This window comes from Lethenteron reissneri, chromosome 26, assembly GCF_015708825.2.
Source record: "Lethenteron reissneri isolate LAM-NWPU_2019-01 chromosome 26, ASM1570882v1, whole genome shotgun sequence".
Taxonomy (NCBI): Eukaryota; Metazoa; Chordata; class Hyperoartia; order Petromyzontiformes; family Petromyzontidae; genus Lethenteron; species Lethenteron reissneri.
This window is the reverse complement of record NC_083804.1, coordinates 24,846,179-24,868,203: the sequence shown is the minus strand read 5'-3', so window position 1 is coordinate 24,868,203 and position 22,025 is coordinate 24,846,179. Positions and strand designations below refer to the sequence as shown.

The window sequence follows — 22,025 nt, the reverse complement described above, 5'->3', positions numbered from 1 at the left end:
CCGAGGTTGCAGGTGGCCCTTGGGCAGACCCAGGGCGGTCAATTACCTAAAACAAATGTGCAGGTGTGCTCGCACTGCCGGTCTCCCACAATGACTTCTCATCTTATCGCCTAAATCTTTTTGATGTCCAAACGGAAAGTTCGCCGCTCTGTTAGAGAACTAATATAGCGCGAGGGGAGCACCGTTTATCAGCTGTACAGCCTCGCTGAGAGATGAGAGAAGCATTTAGCGTCGAGCGGAGGGCTGGATGTCCACAGGAACGATGACTGAGCCAGAGGAAGTCACTTCAGAGGGTGGGTTATTAGACAGTGGTGAGTTTTGGGTTCATATTTTGGAAAGCGTTTTCAAAAGCATGCAATATCCACATATTTTCCTAAATACCAATCCTTAATTGTTTGAAACGTGGTCTTGGTTACAAGTTGCTTTTTTATGTAGAGGTCAAAATGAGTTGATGTTGTAGTGGATGCCTGGAATACTCTGCACTTTATAGAAAAATAACCGCTTGTTGCAAATCACCCCTTTTATTGATATCAGCGAATTGGAATTATAGGAATTTGTAAACACAAATCACGTCAATTAGTAACAAGGAGGACTACAGAGAGACATGAGGACAAGAGCCTTTTACCCAACATACACAGAACAGAGATTTACAAAATTTGACAAAATGTCTTGATAGGGGGGAAACAAGATGATTGCCTAATCTGTGAATTGGTAAAATTCTGTGTGGAGAGAATGTTAATTATACACTGTGCGGGAGCTTAAGTGGGGATATCGGTCAACAGAAATGACTGTGCTATTGGGAATCTGCTGCAGGCATTTTCCCTCCGGTGTCATTGGCACATGTCACCCGGCAACCTTTGCATAACTACACTGCAACACGACAAGAGGTCACTGCAACTTGATACGGCTTGCAGAGCAACGATCGGGCGCCACGGTGGCTAGGAGATGTTAACTACCTCGCCTGGTATGCAGGAGGTCGTGGGTTCGCTCCCGACCCTGACGCCTGCTGTATATTTGGAGTTTGCATGGCTCCAGGAGGTCGTGGGTTCGCTCCCGTGGTCGCGTGGATTTTTCTCCGGGTTCTCCGGTTTCTCCTCCACATTTAGAATCACGGTGCGTTGAGAGTATTCGGCTGCGAGACATTTCCACGCGATAAGCCACTTCGTCGAACTACCATTTGTGGCCAGGTCGCTTCTGAAAGAGAGCTACAAAAGTGCAGTGGCCCTTACCGAGTAAAATAAAAATAAATAGTTTAATAGTTTAATTGGGCATGGGTTTGCCACTTTTTCCAATGCAGACCAAACCCGACCATAATTCTCAGTGAGCTTAGGCCTATGGAACCTGTGCGGTTTACTGTAATGAAGTTCAAACAAAACCACCAGATCTAAAAACACAGATGCCAATCCCACGGTAAAACCTGGACAGGTGGCAACCCCAAGTGTGCAGTATGCCTGTCACAATATGCCACCTGAATTGATTATTTACAGTCCTTTGTCAATACACTGCTGGCTGAAGGCGGACCCACACCGTATCAGTCATTGGAGTTGTTTGACCATACTTCACCACACTGGTCCGTGGGGATAGTGCAGCAGGCAGGGCACAGGGGTAGATCAGCTATCACTCGCCACCACTGTTAGCGGTGGCCAGGAATTGATCCCGCGCTGCCAAATTCTAAGCGGACTGCGCTTATCATTCTGCAGCCATTCCTCCTTTAAATATAATTAACTCAGCTGACATGTCTTCTTTTCACAGCCGCTAAGACGTTGAGTGGCGCGCGATATCTAAACCGGCCCAGGGACCCTCCTGCATTCACAAACCAGCACCGACCAGCGTGATGTATGCATGGTCAAACAGCAGTGAAGTATGGTTAAACAGCCCCCATGACCACCGTTCAACGGCGGATTAAGGGCTTAAACGTGTTGTTTGTCTGCGGCTTGTCTGCGCAGGGTTGTGGCGGTGAGTCACTCTTGGAGAGCAAACTTCAGGACGAGGAGTGGCGAGAGTCGCAGTCTCACATCTGCGAGCTCCCCGTGCACCCTCGTGAGTGCACACACACACACGTGCACACACACACACGTACACACACACGTGCACACACACACGCGCACACACACGTGCACACACACACACGTACACACACACACGTGCACACACACACACGTACACACACACGTGCACACGTGCACACACGTGCACACACACACGTGCACACACACACACGTGCACACACACACGTGCACACACACACGTACACACACACACGTACACACACACGTACACACACGCACGTACACACACACACACGTGCACAAACACACACAAACGTACACACAGACACACACGTGCACACACACACGTGCACACGCACACACGCGTGCACACACACGTGCACACGTGCACACACGCACACACGCGTGCACACACACACGTGCACACGTGCACACACACACACGTGCACACACACGCACGCGTGGTGTGCGCACGTGCGAGCGCCGCGTGCGAGGAAACCCGCCACGTGTGCTGGCCGCCTCTGCTCTTCATCCCCTCGGCCTCGCGGGGGCCCCGTGGGGAGCGGGCGCTGATCACGCAGAGGGGGGCCGCCTCGCAAGCCACTTGAGCGCTCATTGCAAGATGTTCGAATCGTCATTACTGGCCAAGATCAATCCACTGCTAGATGAAGGCCACACCAAGCCGCGTCCGTCTCCCGCGGCCCGGTGGTGTTTCCGTGGCTGGCTTGCGCTCGTTCGAATTCCGTGGGCGCGAGGTATCGAGCTTCTCATTATTCATCTGCACAGCACCTTGCACTGCTTTGTCGTAGTGGACGTGGCCCCGGGCGCGATCCCTCCCTCGGCTGCCACTCAGTCGCTTTCACCACTTCCACCGCAGCCCCTTCCACCGCCGCCCTTCCATCGCAACCCCTTCCACCGTGACCCCTTCCACCGTGACCCCTTCCACTCTCGCCCCCTCCACCGTGACCCCTTCCACCGCCGCCCCTTCCACCGTGACCCCTTCCACCGTGACCCCTTCCACCGTCGCCCCTTCCACTCTCGCCCCTTCCACGTGACCCCTTCCACCGTGACCCCTTCCACCGTGACCCCTTCCACCGTGACCCCTTCCACCGCCGCCCCTTCCACTCTCGCCCCTTCCACCGTGACCCCTTCCACCGTGACCCCTTCAACTGCAGCCCCTTCCACCGTGACCCCTTCCACCGCCGTCCCTTCCACTCTCGCCCCTTCCACCGTAACCCCTTCCACCGTGACCCCTTCAACTACAGCTCCTTCCACCGTGACCCCTTCCACCGCCGTCCCTTCCACTCTCGCCCCTTCCACCGTGACCCCTTCCACCGTGACCCCTTCAACTGCAGCCCCTTCCACCGTGACCTCTTCCACCGTGACCCCTTCCACCGTGACCCCTTCAACTGCAGCCCCTTCCACCGTGACCCCTTCCACCGCCGTCCCTTCCACTCTCGCCCCTTCCACCGTAACCCCTTCCACCGTGACCCCTTCCACCGTGACCCCTTCCATCGTGACCCCTTCCACTTGCTTGTCCCGCCCAAGCTCCCTGACTTGGCTTCACAGCCTTCAGATGTGACTCATCGCGTATGGGATAATGCCGAGATAGAGGCAGCGATGACAAATTTATTAAAATGGTAGCGATTAATGGAGGTGGAATGATTATTCGCTTCCTTGATGACGATTCTCATTCCCTGCATCGGATCGCATGCATACGAGACTGCACTTTGCAAATTGTATCTGTTGTATGTACTTGGGGCCACATGACCTTTACAGGAATTATTCGACAGTGTATTCACGACATTGTAAATAATAATTGAGTATTGAATATAATTGTCACGGAGTCGTTTGCAATTCGTGAAACCACAGGGCACGTTTGAATCGTTGCACCTGCTGTGATGATATAAAAAAAATAGCACCATTGTAATGTTTTAGGAATATTCGAACACATTTCATTTACCAATGAGAACAATGATGTTCGAGAGAGATTATGGTAAATATTTCACAACAGTCAAAAATAAAAGATCAGAAATGTTAGGAAGGTCTTAGGCAATACTTTCAAAAAATAACCGGTCTAATAAATGGTATTTCTGTATTGAGGGTTTAACGGGACTCACAAGGTCGCGTGTACGTTATGTATATTCCACCCTACGCAACGAGCTACGACTCAGAAAGAAAGCAACAATCTTCTTCTCGGTGTGTGCATAACAGCGCAGCAAACATTGCACAAATTGTTTAGGGACACGCAGAGCGGCTCGAATGTCCAAAAAGAGATTACGCTCTGCGACGTCACAAAACAGACGTCGGGGCGAAACGAAATTTGTGGGCGAAGTCACCGTGGACTTGTAGAGACGCGACAGCAAATCGCCGGGCGTTTGCCGCGAGGGGGGTCAGAAAGGCAGGAAACAGACGCAGCGCCCCCCCCCCCCCCGAGCCCGGCGCGATCCCTCCGCTGCTTTGTCACCGGGGGTCAAGCGGCAAGTGCCGAATGTGCGCGAGAGTTAATTGCGTGGCAGCCTCGGAGGACGCCTCTCTCTTCAGTGAGTCGTGTTGGCAGCCAAGGGGTGACTTCAGCCCCCTTCTGACTTCAGCCCCCTTCTTTTTTGACGAAAAAATTCCTTCCTAACCGAACGTAATTGTTTCCCGATTCGACTTGGGAGTTAAAACGCGAGGATGTCCAGCTGTGCTCTAAACACTGTCACGTGTTGCACGGCGCTGAGCCGCGCGTTCGCTTGCGGAGCGGCGCTGAGCCGCGCTCTGGATGCGCTCGCGTCGTGAGCGGTAACGCGGACTCTGCGTGGCGCGCTTGTTGGCGGGGTGTGCTGCGTTTGTTCATTAGTTTGTGCCACGGAGGGGTGGATCTAGGACCTTCCCCGAACGAGGAGCGGTCCTGAAATTTCAAGCTTTTAAAATAACGCCCCCTACGTTGATTTAAAAATAAAACGTTCCACGTATTTCCTCTGGTAAATATCAATACAAGACAATGTTTTGGGGTCTGAATGAGGAGGGACGACAAATGCCCCGCCACCTTGGATCCACTACTGATACTATTCACTTATCACGCAGGTTTCCACAACCAATCATACGATTCACAATTGTTCCTTGGATAATGAGAAATATGACTGGGATTAGTCGGTGGAAAAGGTGGCTACTTAATTTGCAAATTAAAGGACCAAAAGACGGATTTCCTTCGAACGAGTGTTCTATCGAATTTTTAAAGATAAAACTAAAGATGATTGTGTAAAATGTATCCACATGAGTATTAACCAACAGGAGGTGGCCTTCCTTTGAGCGCGACACCGCCAGTGTCAGGGTAACGCCCGCAAGCAACGCAGCCCTCGCCACTCACAATTATCACTCATTGACCCCGGAAAGCCACGAAGAGCCTGAACGCTGTCTCCCAGGAGGGCCCTGCTACACAGCGATACTTGAACCTCATGGCGGTAGCCTGGGGCACCATAGTACCCCGGTTCTCTCGCATAATGTCCGCGATGCAGTCGTTTTTAGTCTCGAGATGGTCAGCAATGCGGCAATCGGCTCATCTCGACGAGGTGTCCACGATGCACCACTACGGTGCATACCGCTTCGTTTCGACATCGCGGAGTTAGCACCGATTGCGGATTGATTGGTAGTTAGGGGCCATCCATTTAGTACGAAGGCATGGAGGGGGGTTAGCCCAAATGCGTACGCTTGCGTATCAGGGGTCTACTGACAAAGTACGCATAGGAAACAGAGGAGGGGGGGGTGTGAAACCTCGATAATAATAATTTGTCTACATTGGCCTTCAAATGAGTTGGATAGTCCGGCGGTGGACTGTTTGCTTCAAGACGTTAATATTATTAATCCTTGATCGTTCTGCGTGGATTAAATATCGGCCGCTCTATAGGATTCGGGGGGGGGGGGGGGTGGTGCGTCAATCTTGCGTACGCAGGTGGGGTGAGGGGGTGTAAAAAGTACGCGTGAGTACAGGGAGGGGTCAAGATTTGACAGCCTTTTGCGTACCGACTAAATGGATGGCCCCTTATGCACACCCCTGGAAAAAAGAGTGTCCCAGAAATAAAATATCTAATTGCCTCGAGCCGTTTTGTATTATTTGTTACCCCGGGGTGCTGCCACGAGTACCACTTGGCCAATGCCACTGACATTGCGTGTGTCGCGCTATGCGAGGAGAAACCCCCAAAGGGAACCCATTGCAGAACAGAAGTCCATGCAAACCCAGCACGGGGAGGCACCCGAGTCGGGAATCAAACGCCAGCCCTTTCTGCTGCGAGGCGCGAGCATCACCGCCGCGTCGTCCTGCCGCCCAACGTAGTGACACGTGCAACGGGGCGGCTGCTCGTTTCCGATTGCAAGCGGAATGACATCGCCTTTTCAAGTCGCGCGCTCCGCGGTTTACTCGGGGACACCTCCCTCGCCGTGGGCCCTTGATGGCTTTTGATCTGCTGTCAGGGAGGGAAACGAGCGGGTGGCTGGGAGGGCGAGCCAGCGGGATGGAGGGGGAGGCGGGAGGCTGCGGAGGGCCTGCGAGAGGGCTGGCCTGCAAGCTGTTCACACACTCGGTCGGTCGGCAGGCGCGAGCACCGGAGAGCTGCGCTGGAATACAACTCAAGTCCCGTCAATCCATTTCCTCCCGGTGCCTTTCATCATTAAGCAGACAAGACCTCGGCAGTCAACTATACAATCCCTTAACCACCCCCACCTCCTTTTAATATGGACTACTCTGTATTAATCCCAGCCCCTGTAGTCGGTTTCCTCAGATTAATCTCAACTTAATTAGCAGTCAGAGGATGTTGGAACTTTTTCAGAATCTTGACGGTATAAGTCTTTGTTTCATCAATGGAAAATAAGCATCTTTAAATTAAAGCACTAGTCACACGGTAACTGCCCAGTGTAAATGTGTAATAGCGAGCTGCTCTGTGATATTGAATACTGTATTTCCCTTTGTTTTGTTTATTGATTTTGGACGTATGGCCATTCGTAACCAAAATTCTGTGCGCAATTTAATTTCTGTGCACAAATTCCAACGTTTGGCAGGATGACTGCCTCTCTACAAAAACACGCTCACGGTTCTGCAGAGTGCCTTGACATGCAGTCGCATTTAAATGCCCTGAAAATACATTTTGCTCACAGTGTCAACATTGGAGGGAAATTGACTGAAAGACTTGATCTATCTCTCGGTATATCTATTTCCCCCGTCTTTGTCTCCATCTCTTTCTCTCCCTCTGTCTGTCTCTCTATCCCGGTTTGTCTCGCTCTGAATGTCAATGTCTGTGTCTCGATCTCTTCGTCTTCGTGCCTGTTTTTCTGTCTCTATTCCAAATGTGGCCGAAAAGTTTTTCGTTCCCAAATGGGGAAAAAAACGTTTCGATTTTGGCTTATGATTCACAAATGATGAGAAATACAAAGTTATTGGTTGGACCCCATTCTTGTTTTGAACCAAATCGTTTCTCGCATATGTACTTGGCTTCGGACTTCAGGGGTTGCCGTCACGAGAGGTCGGTTGCAGTTATTTGTATCGCTGCTTTTATTGGTCACGTGTCATATTTAGAGACAAACAATGCAAGACCAAACATTTTAGTCATACCCTTCTCTGAGTAACGAATATAAAAACATGTGTTTACAGGGAGGAGAAATTCCATTTAAAAACTTGACATTATAACATGGTAAAATAGCTTCCACTCAGCTAAAATGAGCATGGAATTGTTAATGTATCCCATCTAATCCAAAGCAATAATGCTTCCTCACCACACAAGATGGCAAAGCACCTAAGGGCACATCTGGATTCAAACCGCCTGTTTTACCGCGTACTAGTTTACACAGCACACGGCCAGTGAGTCTATATTTGGTGAGAAAATTAAACAGATTGGGTATGCATTTGGGCAGGAATGTATTTTTAAAAAGTATAATTTTCAAGAACATCACAAACACACTATCAGAAATTGAATAATTATGCTGAATAATCCACAAAAGCGAAAAAGCCCACAAAATCTAAGATATTGATGTTCATGTTGATTTCTTGCACTAGTCCCATCAAGGTAAGTAGATTAGTTAATGGTTCCCCCCCAATCAAGTTAAATGCTTGTGAAGAAGGGCTACAGAATTCGTCACCATCATTCTGCTAAATTTCCTTTATATATACTTCTTCCAAAATACATATTTACATAACATGGGTCGATTTAAGAACTGTTAGCAAAAGCAAGGCAAAGGCAGCAGCCATCACTTAGTACCTAGCAGGATGTGATATATAAAATGGCACGTCTAACTTAAACTATTTCTAAGTGCAAACCCCATTAGACGATGAAACCTTCCCAAGAGCCTTGTCTCAACATATATTTTGTTGACGCGGAATGTTATGTATGACGTAGTTTTGCGTAAGACTAGGACCCATAGCTACCTGTAAACATTTGGCAGTTCACTAGCATTGGTTCAAGTGAGCCTGACTCCACTGATGAGATACTGGATTTCAAAACCGGTCCATCACACAAGAAATATGTTTTCAACGTTAATGATTATTTTCTCATGCATATAATGCATTATGTATTAAATTGCAATTAATATATCAATACATTTTCATAGTTACATTCTTTATATTTACCCTACCTAAGGCTTTCATGTATTCAGCCTCTGACTTAAACTGTCACCTGGGCAACCAGGTGAGCTGTCAGATCGCGCGCTCTTCTGCGTCAGTCAGCACATCTGTGCGGTTCGTCAGACGCAAGAATCCACACTCCGATTCGCACTTCTCTGACAACTTCTGCAAGGTATTCCCAAAGCACAGTCTAAGCTGAAAAGTGTATACGTTTACGACTCCAGTATTTGCAAGTGTCGGGCATAGTGTACTGTTTCAAGGCTCCTAACACAAACGTGACATTTATTCTCAACTTTAAAAAAAGAGTAGAGCTGGGACCATTCATCAAGTCAAATGACTAAAAATTGTAATCGACTACGTCTTGTGATCAATTGCCCAGGCCCTTTAAACATGGTGGCCATCCCCCACATCCTGCCTCCCGAAGGTGGGTAACCCCCTTCAGGCCACACCCAGCACGACCCAACCGGTGACCTCACCAAGCAACACCCGTCACCTCCCGTCCAGCGACACACGTGAGAAGAGGTGACTTTTTTGACCAACTTTTCGGTATACAATTTATGTAGTCAAGCCAACTATCAGTAGACTAAATAATTTACTACTATAATGAGCCAAGAATGTCTGTGTGTCCCGCGCGTGACGTCACTCCACGTCGGCCAGCCCCCCTCATTAATAATCATGAACAGGTGACGTCCTCCACATGGATCCCCTCCCTCAATAATCATGAGTGGGTGACGTCACTCCTCATGTAGCACCCCCCCCCCCCCTCATTAATATTGAGCAAGTAACGTCACTCCACATCGAACAGCCCCCCTCATTAATAATCATGAACAGGTGACGTCCTCCACATGGATCCCCTCCCTCATTAATAATCATGAGCGGGTGACGTCATTCCACATGTAGCACTCCCCCCCCCCTCATTAATATTGAGCAAGTAACGTCACTCCACATCGAACAGCCCCCCTCATTAATAATCATGAAGAGGTGACGTCTTCCAAATGGACACCCCCCATTAATAATAATTAGCAGCTGACGTCACTCCACATGGGGGGCGAGGCGCCTCCTCCCCCCTCCTCGGCGTCAACTTACAACCCTCACGACAAATGCAGAACCCTCACGTCACGCGATCTCCTTAACGGTATTGAGACATATAAGTAAAAAGGACGTCATGATGACTAAGAGATTATAACCTTTAAATGAAATGTGTGTGTCACCGCGGCCTTACAAATCGCACACGAATGGATGCAATGAATATCACGTCGCGGTCTGCTTTTTATTTGCAAGTTTCAGATTTACTTAAATACACCCGTCCTTGGACGGGCAAAAGGCTAGTTGATTAAATAACTGGAGGGGGCAAACTCTAACATAACAGAGTAATATAACGAGTGGCATTAACAAAAGTCTAGTATTATTTTGACTGAGCCCCACAAAAATGTTGATATAAAGCTCGTTGTCAATCTACTGCTAGATAAAGGCCTCCCCATGCCGCATTGGGGTTGTGTGATCATACTTCACCATGCTGGTCAGCGGGGATTGAAGGTTGGGGAGGAACCCAGGACTGGTTCAGATACTTCACTCACCACCGACGTGAGCCGTGGCTGAGAAACGAACAGAGATCGGGTTCGCGGCGCAGTGTACTAATCACTTTGCCACTGCTCCCTCTTTCATGCCTTCAATGAATGGAAAAAAGTCACATCAACTTCCAATTATGTTCCATGTACGCAATTTTTAACAAATACTAAGTAGAAACAAAAACGGGCGCAAGATTACGCCTTCAAATTTGATCCTTAAGGGACGAAGAACCAGGGCTATAGGGGTTACTCTAACCCTGACTAATTAATCTTTTTTACTCCAGAAATGTTTTAAATGCTACTTCCAGAAATGTGTATTATCCCATGCACCAGTCCATCTGGGGAATGGCTTTAAAGTTAGGTTTTAAAACTCTATTTGATAGCCAAAATAAAGTCTATGACATCTAAATGATATTTCATTTCAGGATGTATTTTGATATCACGCAAATAATATTATGAAAAGCAAAATATCATAACTCGAACATTTTGTCCCGAGTCTCTTGAATCCCATGTTTGGCATTCCCAGTAAACATGCTGTCTGCACATCGTCTGAACAAAATCGAGAATAGGATGAGACAAAATAAACTGTTACAGCATTGAAAGATTTTGGGCAGCTTTTTCCATGTTAATTTCAATAAGGCTGCTATTATTTCAGTGGAAGGGTGGTGCAGCAGTAACACTTGTGCCTCACAGCAAGGGCCTACAATAAACTCCTGCCTCCGTTGCCTTTGTGTGGAGTACGCATGTTCTCCCTTGTTCTGCACGGGTTTCCTCTGGGTGCTTGCGTTTCCTGCGAGAGCTAAAAAATATCAACGTAACCGGCATTTGCCAAACATCCCAATGGAAACAAATTTCCTGCAAATTACTCATTTGGACTTACACATAGCTACATCGCCTCGTGCACAATTTGGCACGAACATCTTTAAAGATATTCTTGAGACTCAGCGAAGTCTCCTAGATAAACATGTGTAACAATAAAACACTTTCAAAGTGCCTGATCAGAAGTCAGATCAGTGGCGGCAGGGTGTCCAAGGAGGAGGTATGAGCACATGCAGTCCACGCACAGTGCAGACGTAAGATCATGATTATCTGCCCATATGAGCAGTGAAGCAGTGCTCATCTGTTTACAGTCAGTGGTGGAGACTCCACATTCCAACGGTAGAGGTACATCCCTCCATGACAACTACTGTTGACTTCCCCACAAAGTGGTACTAATTTTATTGACCCCAGAGGTATGATGGGATGAGTCAACCTCCAACCAGGATTTGAACCCGCAACTCTCTGTATGCGAGCCGATCACTCTCCCGCTGGGCCACTTGCACTTTTAAGATGCATCTGCTTAAAACTCAGAATATAAAACTAGTTTTGAGCTGTAATATAAAGCCACATTGATATTCTCACCTACGATGATTGTTGTATACCACTGCAGTTAATGCGAATGGATGACATTCATTTCTCGTATCAATCTTCAACTGGACTCGGCAACTTGCAGCCAACACTTAGTTCTTTGACACGTGACTTGTGCTTGAGCACGACTATTCGGGGAATAAGTACAGCTCTCAGAGAGAGTAGACATTCAATAAACTCAACATTTAAACACTGTTAACCATACACCTTACCCATATGAACTTGGAAGGTATTGATTAGTCGATGTTAGCCTTTTATGCAGACCAATACAAAACTACATATAAAGCGACCATATCTGGCTTACTCAAAAAAATAGCATCCCTAAATTAAAAGCTAAAGAAAAGGGAAAAAGATGCTTTTTTAGAGTATTAAGGAATGAAAACGACTAAACACAGTACCACACACATCAATGAAACAAGCAAACACTACCACCTACTGGCAGATTATATCACATCATCACTCAGGCTGACCACACATGCCGACGTGTGAGATCAGCTAATGAACACAATACTATTAAGACATCAGTTTCTCAGTTACTATTTATTCAAGTGTAAAGTATATTACATAGGTGCAACATGTCCCTATTTTGAACCATTCCAAGCACATACATATAAGCACACATTATTACTATTATACCAGAAGGCTCAGGAACATTGACGTTTGTTCATTAAAAAATATTACACCAGACTATTTTCCAGATCAGAGGACATCCAGTACATACGTTTAACCAGAGGGCTCGTGGAAATCACAAATATTCAGGCAAGACCATGACGTTGATGAACTAAAAAATGCCTACACATTTGACGACGCTCCTCGCCTACCTACAGGCATCTGCCTTTCAACCTGGCCTCCCTCTGCTGCTGCAGCTGCTTGCCGAGCGACACCAAAGCGAGATCGAGCATCGGCTCGCTCTGCTCGCGACCCTCCTTGGCAGCGCGCGCGAGGACCATGGCTCGCAGCAGCGGCGGGAAGGGGACCAGCCGGGGGCCCGTGTCCTCCTCCTGGGGGGCCGGGACGCATCTCGCCATGAAGGCCGCCTCCTCGTGCCGCGGGATGAGCCGCCAGTCGTGGTACATGGCCTGCTCGATCTCGCGGGCCTCTCCCTCGGTCTTGCCTGCAGGATGGAAGCACAGGCACCCAGGTAATTTTACAGCATACACGCAAAGAGAACACATCACACACATAGAGAACACGTCACACACACGCATAGAGAACACGTCACACACACGCAAAGAGAACACATCACACACATAGAGAACACATCACACACACGCAAAGAGAACACATCACACACATAGAGAACACGTCACACACACACATAGAGAACACGTCACACACACACATAGAGAACACGTCACACACACACATAGAGAACACGTCACACACACGCATAGAGAACACGTCACACACACACATAGAGAACACGTCACACACACGCAAAGAGAACACGTCACACACACACATAGAGAACACATCACACACATAGAGAACACATCACACACACATAGAGAACATATCACACACACACATAGAGAACACATCACACACACACACAGAGAACACGTCACACACACACATAGAGAACACGTCACACACACACATAGAGAACACGTCACACACACACATAGAGAACACATCACACACACACATAGAGAACACGTCACACACACACGCACAGAGAACACACACACATAGAGAACACGTCACACACACACATAGAGAACACATCACACACACACATAGAGAACACGTCACACACACACGCACAGAGAACACACACACATAGAGAACACACACACACATAGAGAACACGTCACACACACACATAGAGAACACGTCACACACACACGCACAGAGAACACATCACACACACACACATAGAGAACACGTCACACACACATAGAGAACACGTCACACACACACGCACAGAGAACACACACACATAGAGAACACACACACACACACATAGAGAACACATCACACACACACATAGAGAACACATCACACACACACATAGAGAACACATCACACACACACATAGAGAACACATCACACACACGCACAGAGAACACATCACACACACATAGAGAACACATCACACACACACATAGAGAACACATCACACACACACACATAGAGAACACATCACACACACACACATAGAGAACACGTCACACACACACATAGAGAACACATCACACACACGCATAGAAAACACGTCACACACACACGCATAGAGAACATGTCACACACACATGCATAGAGAACACGTCACACACACGCATAGAGAACACATCACACACACGCATAGAAAACACGTCACACACACACGCATAGAGAACATGTCACACACACATGCATAGAGAACACGTCACACACACACGCATAGGGAACACATCACACACGCATAGGGAACACATCACACACACATGCACAGAGAACACATCACACACACAAACATAGAAAACAAATCACACATACACACATAAAGAACATCACACGCACACGCACAAAGAACACATCACACACACACGCACAGAGAACACATCACACACACGCACAGAGAACACACACACATAGAGAACACATCACACACATAGAGAACACGTCACACACACACATAGAGAACACATCACACACACACATAGAGAACACATCACACACATAGAGAACACATCAAACACACACATAGAGAACACATCACACACATAGAGAACACATCACACACACACATAGAGAACACATCGAACACATAGAGAACACGTCACACACACACATAGAGAACACATCACACACACACATAGAGAACACATCACACACATAGAGAACACATCACACACATAGAAAACACATCACACACACACATAGAAAACACATCACACACACACATAGAGAACACATCACACACATAGAAAACACACACACACACACATAGAGAACACGTCACACACACACATAGAGAACACGTCACACACACACATAGAGAACACGTCACACACACACACACATAGAGAACACGTCACACACACACATAGAGAACACGTCACACACACACATAGAGAACACGTCACACACACACATAGAGAACACATCACACACACACATAGAGAACACGTCACACACACGCATAGAGAACACATCACACACACACATAGAGAACACGTCACACACACACATAGAGAACACATCACACACACACACACATAGAGAACACGTCACACACACACATAGAGAACACGTCACACACACACATAGAGAACACGTCACACACACACATAGAGAACACATCACACACACACATAGAGAACACATCACACACGCACAGAGAACACATCACACACACGCATAGAGAACACGTCACACACACACATAGAGAACACACACACACATAGAGAACACATCACACACACACATAGAGAACACATCACACACACGCATAGAGAACACGTCACACACACACATAGAGAACACATCACACGCACACAGAGAACACACACACACACATAGAGAACACATCACACACACACATAGAGAACACATCACACACACACATAGAGAACACATCACACATACACATAGAGAACACGTCACACACACACATAGAGAACACGTCACACACACACACATAGAGAACACATCACACACACACATAGAGAACACGTCACACACACACATAGAGAACACGTCACACACACACATAGAGAACACATCACACACACACATAGAGAACACGTCACATACACACACATAGAGAACACGTCACACACACACATAGAGAACACATCACACACACACATAGAGAACACACACACACACATAGAGAACACACACACACACACATAGAGAACACATCACACACACACATAGAGAACACATCACACACACACATAGAGAACACATCACACACACACATAGAGAACACGTCACACACACACATAGAGAACACATCACACACACACACATAGAGAACACGTCACACACACACACATAGAGAACACGTCACACACACACACATAGAGAACACATCACACACACACATAGAGAACACACACACACACACATAGAGAACACATCACACACACACATAGAGAACACGTCACACACACACATAGAGAACACATCACACACACACATAGAGAACACATCACACACACGCATAGAGAACACATCACACACACACATAGAGAACACATCACACACACACATAGAGAACACGTCACACACACACATAGAGAACACATCACACACACACATAGAGAACACATCACACACACATAGAGAACACATCACACACACACATAGAGAACACATCACACACACACATAGAGAACACATCACACACACACAGAGAACACATCACACACACACATAGAGAACACATCACACACACACAGAGAACACGTCACACACACACATAGAGAACACATCACACACACACATAGAGAACACATCACACACGCACATAGAGAACACATCACACACACACATAGAGAACACATCACACACACACATAGAGAACACATCACACACACACATAGAGAACACATCACACACACACATAGAGAACACGTCACACACACACATAGAGAACACGTCACACACACACATAGAGAACACATCACAAACATAGAGAACACATCACACACACGCACAGAGAACACGTCACACACACGCATAGAGAACACGTCACACACACGCACAGAGAACACGTCACACACACGCATAGAGAACACGTCACACACACACACAGAGAACACACACACACACACATAGAGAACACGTCACACACACATAGAGAACACGTCACACACACACATAGAGAACACATCACACACACACATAGAGAACACGTCACACACACACACAGAGAACACGTCACACACACACACAGAGAACACACACACACACACATAGAGAACACGTCACACACACACATAGAGAACACGTCACACACACGCATAGAGAACACGTCACACACACACACAGAGAACACACACACACACACATAGAGAACACGTCACACACACACATAGAGAACACATCACACACACACATAGAGAACACGTCACACACACGCATAGAGAACACGTCACACACACACACAGAGAACACACACACACACACATAGAGAACACGTCACACACACACATAGAGAACACGTCACACACACACACATAGAGAACACATCACACACACGCATAGAGAACACGTCACACACACACATAGAGAACACATCACACACACACATAGAGAACACGTCACACACACACATAGAGAACACATCACACACACACATAGAGAACACGTCACACACACGCATAGAGAACACGTCACACACACACATAGAGAACACGTCACACACACGCATAGAGAACACGTCACACACACACATAGAGAACACATCACACACACACATAGAGAACATGTCACACACACGCATAGAGAACACATCACACACACACATAGAGAACACGTCACACACACACATAGAGAACACATCACACACACACACATAGAGAACACATCACACACACACACATAGAGAACACGTCACACACACACATAGAGAACACGTCACACACACACATAGAGAACACGTCACACACACACATAGAGAACACGTCACACACACACATAGAGAACACGTCACACACACACACATAGAGAACACGTCACACACACACACATAGAGAACACGTCACACACACACATAGAGAACACGTCACACACACACATAGAGAACACGTCACACACACACATAGAGAACACGTCACACACACACACATAGAGAACACACACACACACATAGAGAACACATCACACACATAGAGAACACGTCACACACACACATAGAGAACACATCACACACACACATAGAGAACACGTCACACACACACATAGAGAACACATCACACACACACACATAGAGAACACACACACACATAGAGAACACATCACACACATAGAGAACACGTCACACACACACATAGAGAACACATCACACACACACATAGAGAACACGTCACACACACACATAGAGAACACGTCACACACACACATAGAGAACACGTCACACACACACATAGAGAACACATCACACACACACATAGAGAACACATCACACACACACATAGAGAACACGTCACACACACACATAGAGAACACATCACACACACACATAGAGAACACACACACACACACATAGAGAACACATCACACACACACATAGAGAACACATCACACACACACATAGAGAACACATCACACACACACATAGAGAACACGTCACACACACACATAGAGAACACATCACACACACACATAGAGAACACACACACACGCATAGAGAACACATCACACACACACATAGAGAACACATCACACACACACATAGAGAACACATCACACACACACACATAGAGAACACATCACACATACACATAGAGAACACATCACACACACACATAGAGAACACGTCACACACACACACATAGAGAACACGTCACACACACACACAGAGAACACATCACACACACACATAGAGAACACATCACACACACACACATAGAGAACACATCACACACACACATAGAGAACACATCACACACACACATAGAGAACACATCACACACACACATAGAGAACACATCACACACACACATAGAGAACACATCACACACACACACATAGAGAACACGTCACACACACACACATAGAGAACACGTCACACACACACACAGAGAACACATCACACACACACACATAGAGAACACATCACACACACACACATAGAGAACACATCACACACACACAGAGAACACGTCACACACACACATAGAGAACACATCACACACACATAGAGAACACGTCACACACACACATAGAGAACACATCACACACACACATAGAGAACACATCACACACATAGAGAACACGTCACACACACACATAGAGAACACATCACACACACACATAGAGAACACATCACACACACACATAGAGAACACGTCACACACACACATAGAGAACACATCACACACACACATAGAGAACACATCACACACATAGAGAACACGTCACACACACACATAGAGAACACGTCACACACACACATAGAGAACACATCACACACATAGAGAACACATCACACACACACATAGAGAACACGTCACACACACACATAGAGAACACGTCACACACACACATAGAGAACACGTCACACACACACACAGAGAACACATCACACACACACATAGAGAACACGTCACACACACACATAGAGAACACATCACACACATAGAGAACACATCACACACACACATAGAGAACACGTCACACACACACATAGAGAACACATCACACACACACATAGAGAACACGTCACACACACACATAGAGAACACATCACACACACACATAGAGAACACATCACACACACACATAGAGAACACATCACACACACACATAGAGAACACATCACACACATAGAGAACACATCACACATACACATAGAGAACACATCACACACACACATAGAGAACACATCACACACACACATAGAGAACACATCACACACACACACACATAGAGAACACGTCACACACAGAGAACACATCACACAGCGCGAACACATCATAATGGACGTCTCGGGTGGAGCATATTTTCCTCACCGAGGGCCAAATAGGTCTTTGAAAATATCCCAAATTACCCTCTGACGGGTAACCACTCACTGACACACACACACGTCGCTTGCGTCACCACTAAAAGGCCCTTGCAGTAAGAGAAGCGACTTGATGTACTAAGGATAGAAACAAAGCGTCGACAGATCGAACATTTCCCCCCTCCAGTACCCAACCAGTGCGGATAGAATGCTTGCATTGACGGGCAAATGTAGCCGACTGTTTTGAAATCGTCGGCTTCATGTGGACCGAGAGAAATCAAGTGACAGGTCTGCATGCCAAATCATCCGCAACGCGCCCGATCTCTGCAAAACTCTGAGGCTAAGCAAGATTGAGTCTGGAAAGTGTTTTTTTTTCATTTATTAGCGACCACCATGCATTGGATGGATCGACTTTCGAGGGCAGTACTTGCAGCAAACCCATAGTTGTCCTGCACTATGCTCCAAGTCTCGCCTCCCCCACCTTCACCGACTGAGGTATGGTCAAATAACCATTATCCAGCAGCAGATGAACAACACTGGCTGGGCGCGTGGGTAGATTTGTGCAACCGCATTGCACGGCTCACCCTGGAAGGTGAGGACGCCCCACGCTTTCCCATGGTCCAGATCCTGCACAGAAACATGCGACACGTACATCTCATCGGACACGTGTATGCAGGCATCTCATGGAACACGTGAATGCGTGCATCTCATCCCACACGTGCATGCGTGCATCTCATCGGACACGTGCATGCGTGCATCGCACCCCACACGTGCATGCGTGCATCTCATCCCACACGTGCATGCGTGCATCTCATGGAACACGTGCATGCGTGCATCTCATCACACACGTGCATGCGTGCATCTCATCCGACACGTGCATCTCATCCGACACGTGCATGCGTGCATCTCATGCGACACGTGTATGCGTGCATCTCATCACACACGTGCATGCGTGCATCTCATCCGACACGTGTATGCGTGCATCTCATCACACACGTGCATGCGTGCATCTCATCCGACACGTGCATGCGTGCATCTCATCACACACGTGCATGCGTGCATCTCATCCGACACGTGCATGCGTGCATCTCATCCGACACGTGCATGCGTGCATCTCATTCCACACTTGCATGCGTGCATCTCATCCGACACGTGCATGCGTGCATCTCATCACACACGTGCATGCGTACATCTCATCCGACACGTGCATGCGTGCATCTCATTCGACACGTGCATGCGTGCATCTCATCACACACGTGCATGCGTGCATCTCATCCGACACGTGCATGCGTGCATCTCATCACACACGTGCATGCGTGCATCTCATCCGACACGTGCATGCGTGCATCTCATCACACACGTGCATGCGCGCATCTCATCACACACGTGCATGCGCGCATCTCATCACACACGTGCATGCGTGCATCTCATCACACACGTGCATGCGTGCATCTCATCACACACGTGCATGCGTGCATCTCATCACACACGTGCATGCGTGCTACGCGTGCATATACATGACACAGACTTCCGATTATCACGATTGGTTACGTACGCTGCGAAAGTGCAACGTAAATTATATCCACAACTCTATGCGTAACGAACTGTGTTACGAATGTATTCGGTGCACGACACATAGGCACACACAGATGTGCGTGGCACGCACACACAGTGTGGTGTGGCACGCGGCGTGGTGTGGCACGCGGCGTGGTGTGGCACGCGGCGTGGTGTGGCACGCGGCGTGGTGTGGCACGCGGCGTGGTGTGGCACGCGGCGTGGTGTGGCACGCGGCGTGGTGGTGTTGCGTGCGAGTGCGAGGCGCCTCACGCACGCTGGCCGTGTAGTCGAGGCGCACCGCCGTCACGCGCCAGCAGCACGCGGCGCCGTCCCCGCGCAGCGCCGCCCACGAGGCGCGCGTGGCGAGGCGGCCGAGGCCCGTGCGCCGCGCCGCGCCCAGCAGCGCGGGCAGCCGCGACTCGCGCGCCGCGTCCGCCCAGGCGCGCGCCGGGAGCCGCCGGCCCGTGTGGGGCCGCCGCATCGTGGAGGGGTCGAGCGCGTGGCGGACGCTGTCGGGCTGCCGCCGCGACACGGCCCACACCTCGCGCACGCGCTCCGCGAGCTCGGCGATCCAGCGCACGCGCCTCTTGGACATGCTGCCGCTGCTGCTGTTGTCGTAGTCTCTCGTCTGTTGGTGGTGTAGACTAGTGGTGGTGTTGTAATCGCTCGGCGTGGTGCTGTAGACTAGTTGTGGTGTTGTAGTCGCTCGGCGTGGTGTTGTAGACTAGTTGTGGTGGTGTAGACTAGTCGTGGTGTTGTAGTCGCTCGGCGTGGTGCTGTAGACTAGTCGTGGTGGTGTAGTCTAGTTGTGGTGTTGTAGTTGCTAGTCGTGGTGTTGTAGTCGCTGGGCGTGGTGCTGTAGACTAGTCGTGGTGGTGTTGTAGTTGCTAGTCGTGCTGTAGACTAGTCGTGCTGTAGACTAGTCGTGCTGTAGACTAGTCGTGCTGTAGACTAGTCGTGCTGTAGACTAGTCGTGCTGTAGACTAGTCGTGCTGTAGACTAGTCGTGCTGTAGACTAGTCGTGCTGTGACTAGTCGGCTTAGACTAGTCGTGCTGTAGACTAGTCGTGCTGTAGACTAGTCGTGCTGTAGACTAGTCGTGCTGTAGACTAGTCGTGCTGTAGACTAGTCGTGCTGTAGACTAGTCGTGCTGTAGACTAGTCGTGCTGTATTGTAACTCTCTCTCTCTCCCCCTTGGCTGTTCGCTCGCTCACCTCCGTCCCCAACCCGGCT

The 22,025-nt window shown here is 48.2% G+C and overlaps 1 protein-coding gene across 1 annotated transcript; it reads right to left on the bottom strand.

Annotated features, from left to right (window-relative positions):
• Window positions 1–11,933: 11,933 nt before the first annotated feature.
• On the bottom strand, window positions 11,934–21,824 carry MRPS34 (mitochondrial ribosomal protein S34). Its single transcript, XM_061560676.1, has 3 exons — window positions 21,068–21,824; window positions 19,821–19,863; window positions 11,934–12,690 (listed from the first exon to the last, which is right to left on the bottom strand). Exons 1-3 carry the CDS (start codon window positions 21,386–21,388, stop codon window positions 12,398–12,400), a joined length of 657 nt encoding a protein of 218 aa, XP_061416660.1. The 5' UTR covers window positions 21,389–21,824; the 3' UTR covers window positions 11,934–12,397.
• Window positions 21,825–22,025: the final 201 nt, after the last annotated feature.

Excerpts from the sequence above, each read along its gene's own strand:
- MRPS34 (XM_061560676.1), bottom strand. The coding sequence starts at position 21,388 with ATGTCCAAGAGGCGCGTGCGCTGGATCGCCGAGCTCGCGGAGCGCGTG. Across the intron at positions 19,864-21,067 it reads GCCTCGACTACACGGCCAGC|GATCTGGACCATGGGAAAGC; the intron begins GTGCGTGAGGCG and ends GTTTCTGTGCAG. Across the intron at positions 12,691-19,820 it reads GGGCGTCCTCACCTTCCAGG|GCAAGACCGAGGGAGAGGCC; the intron begins GTGAGCCGTGCA and ends TCCATCCTGCAG.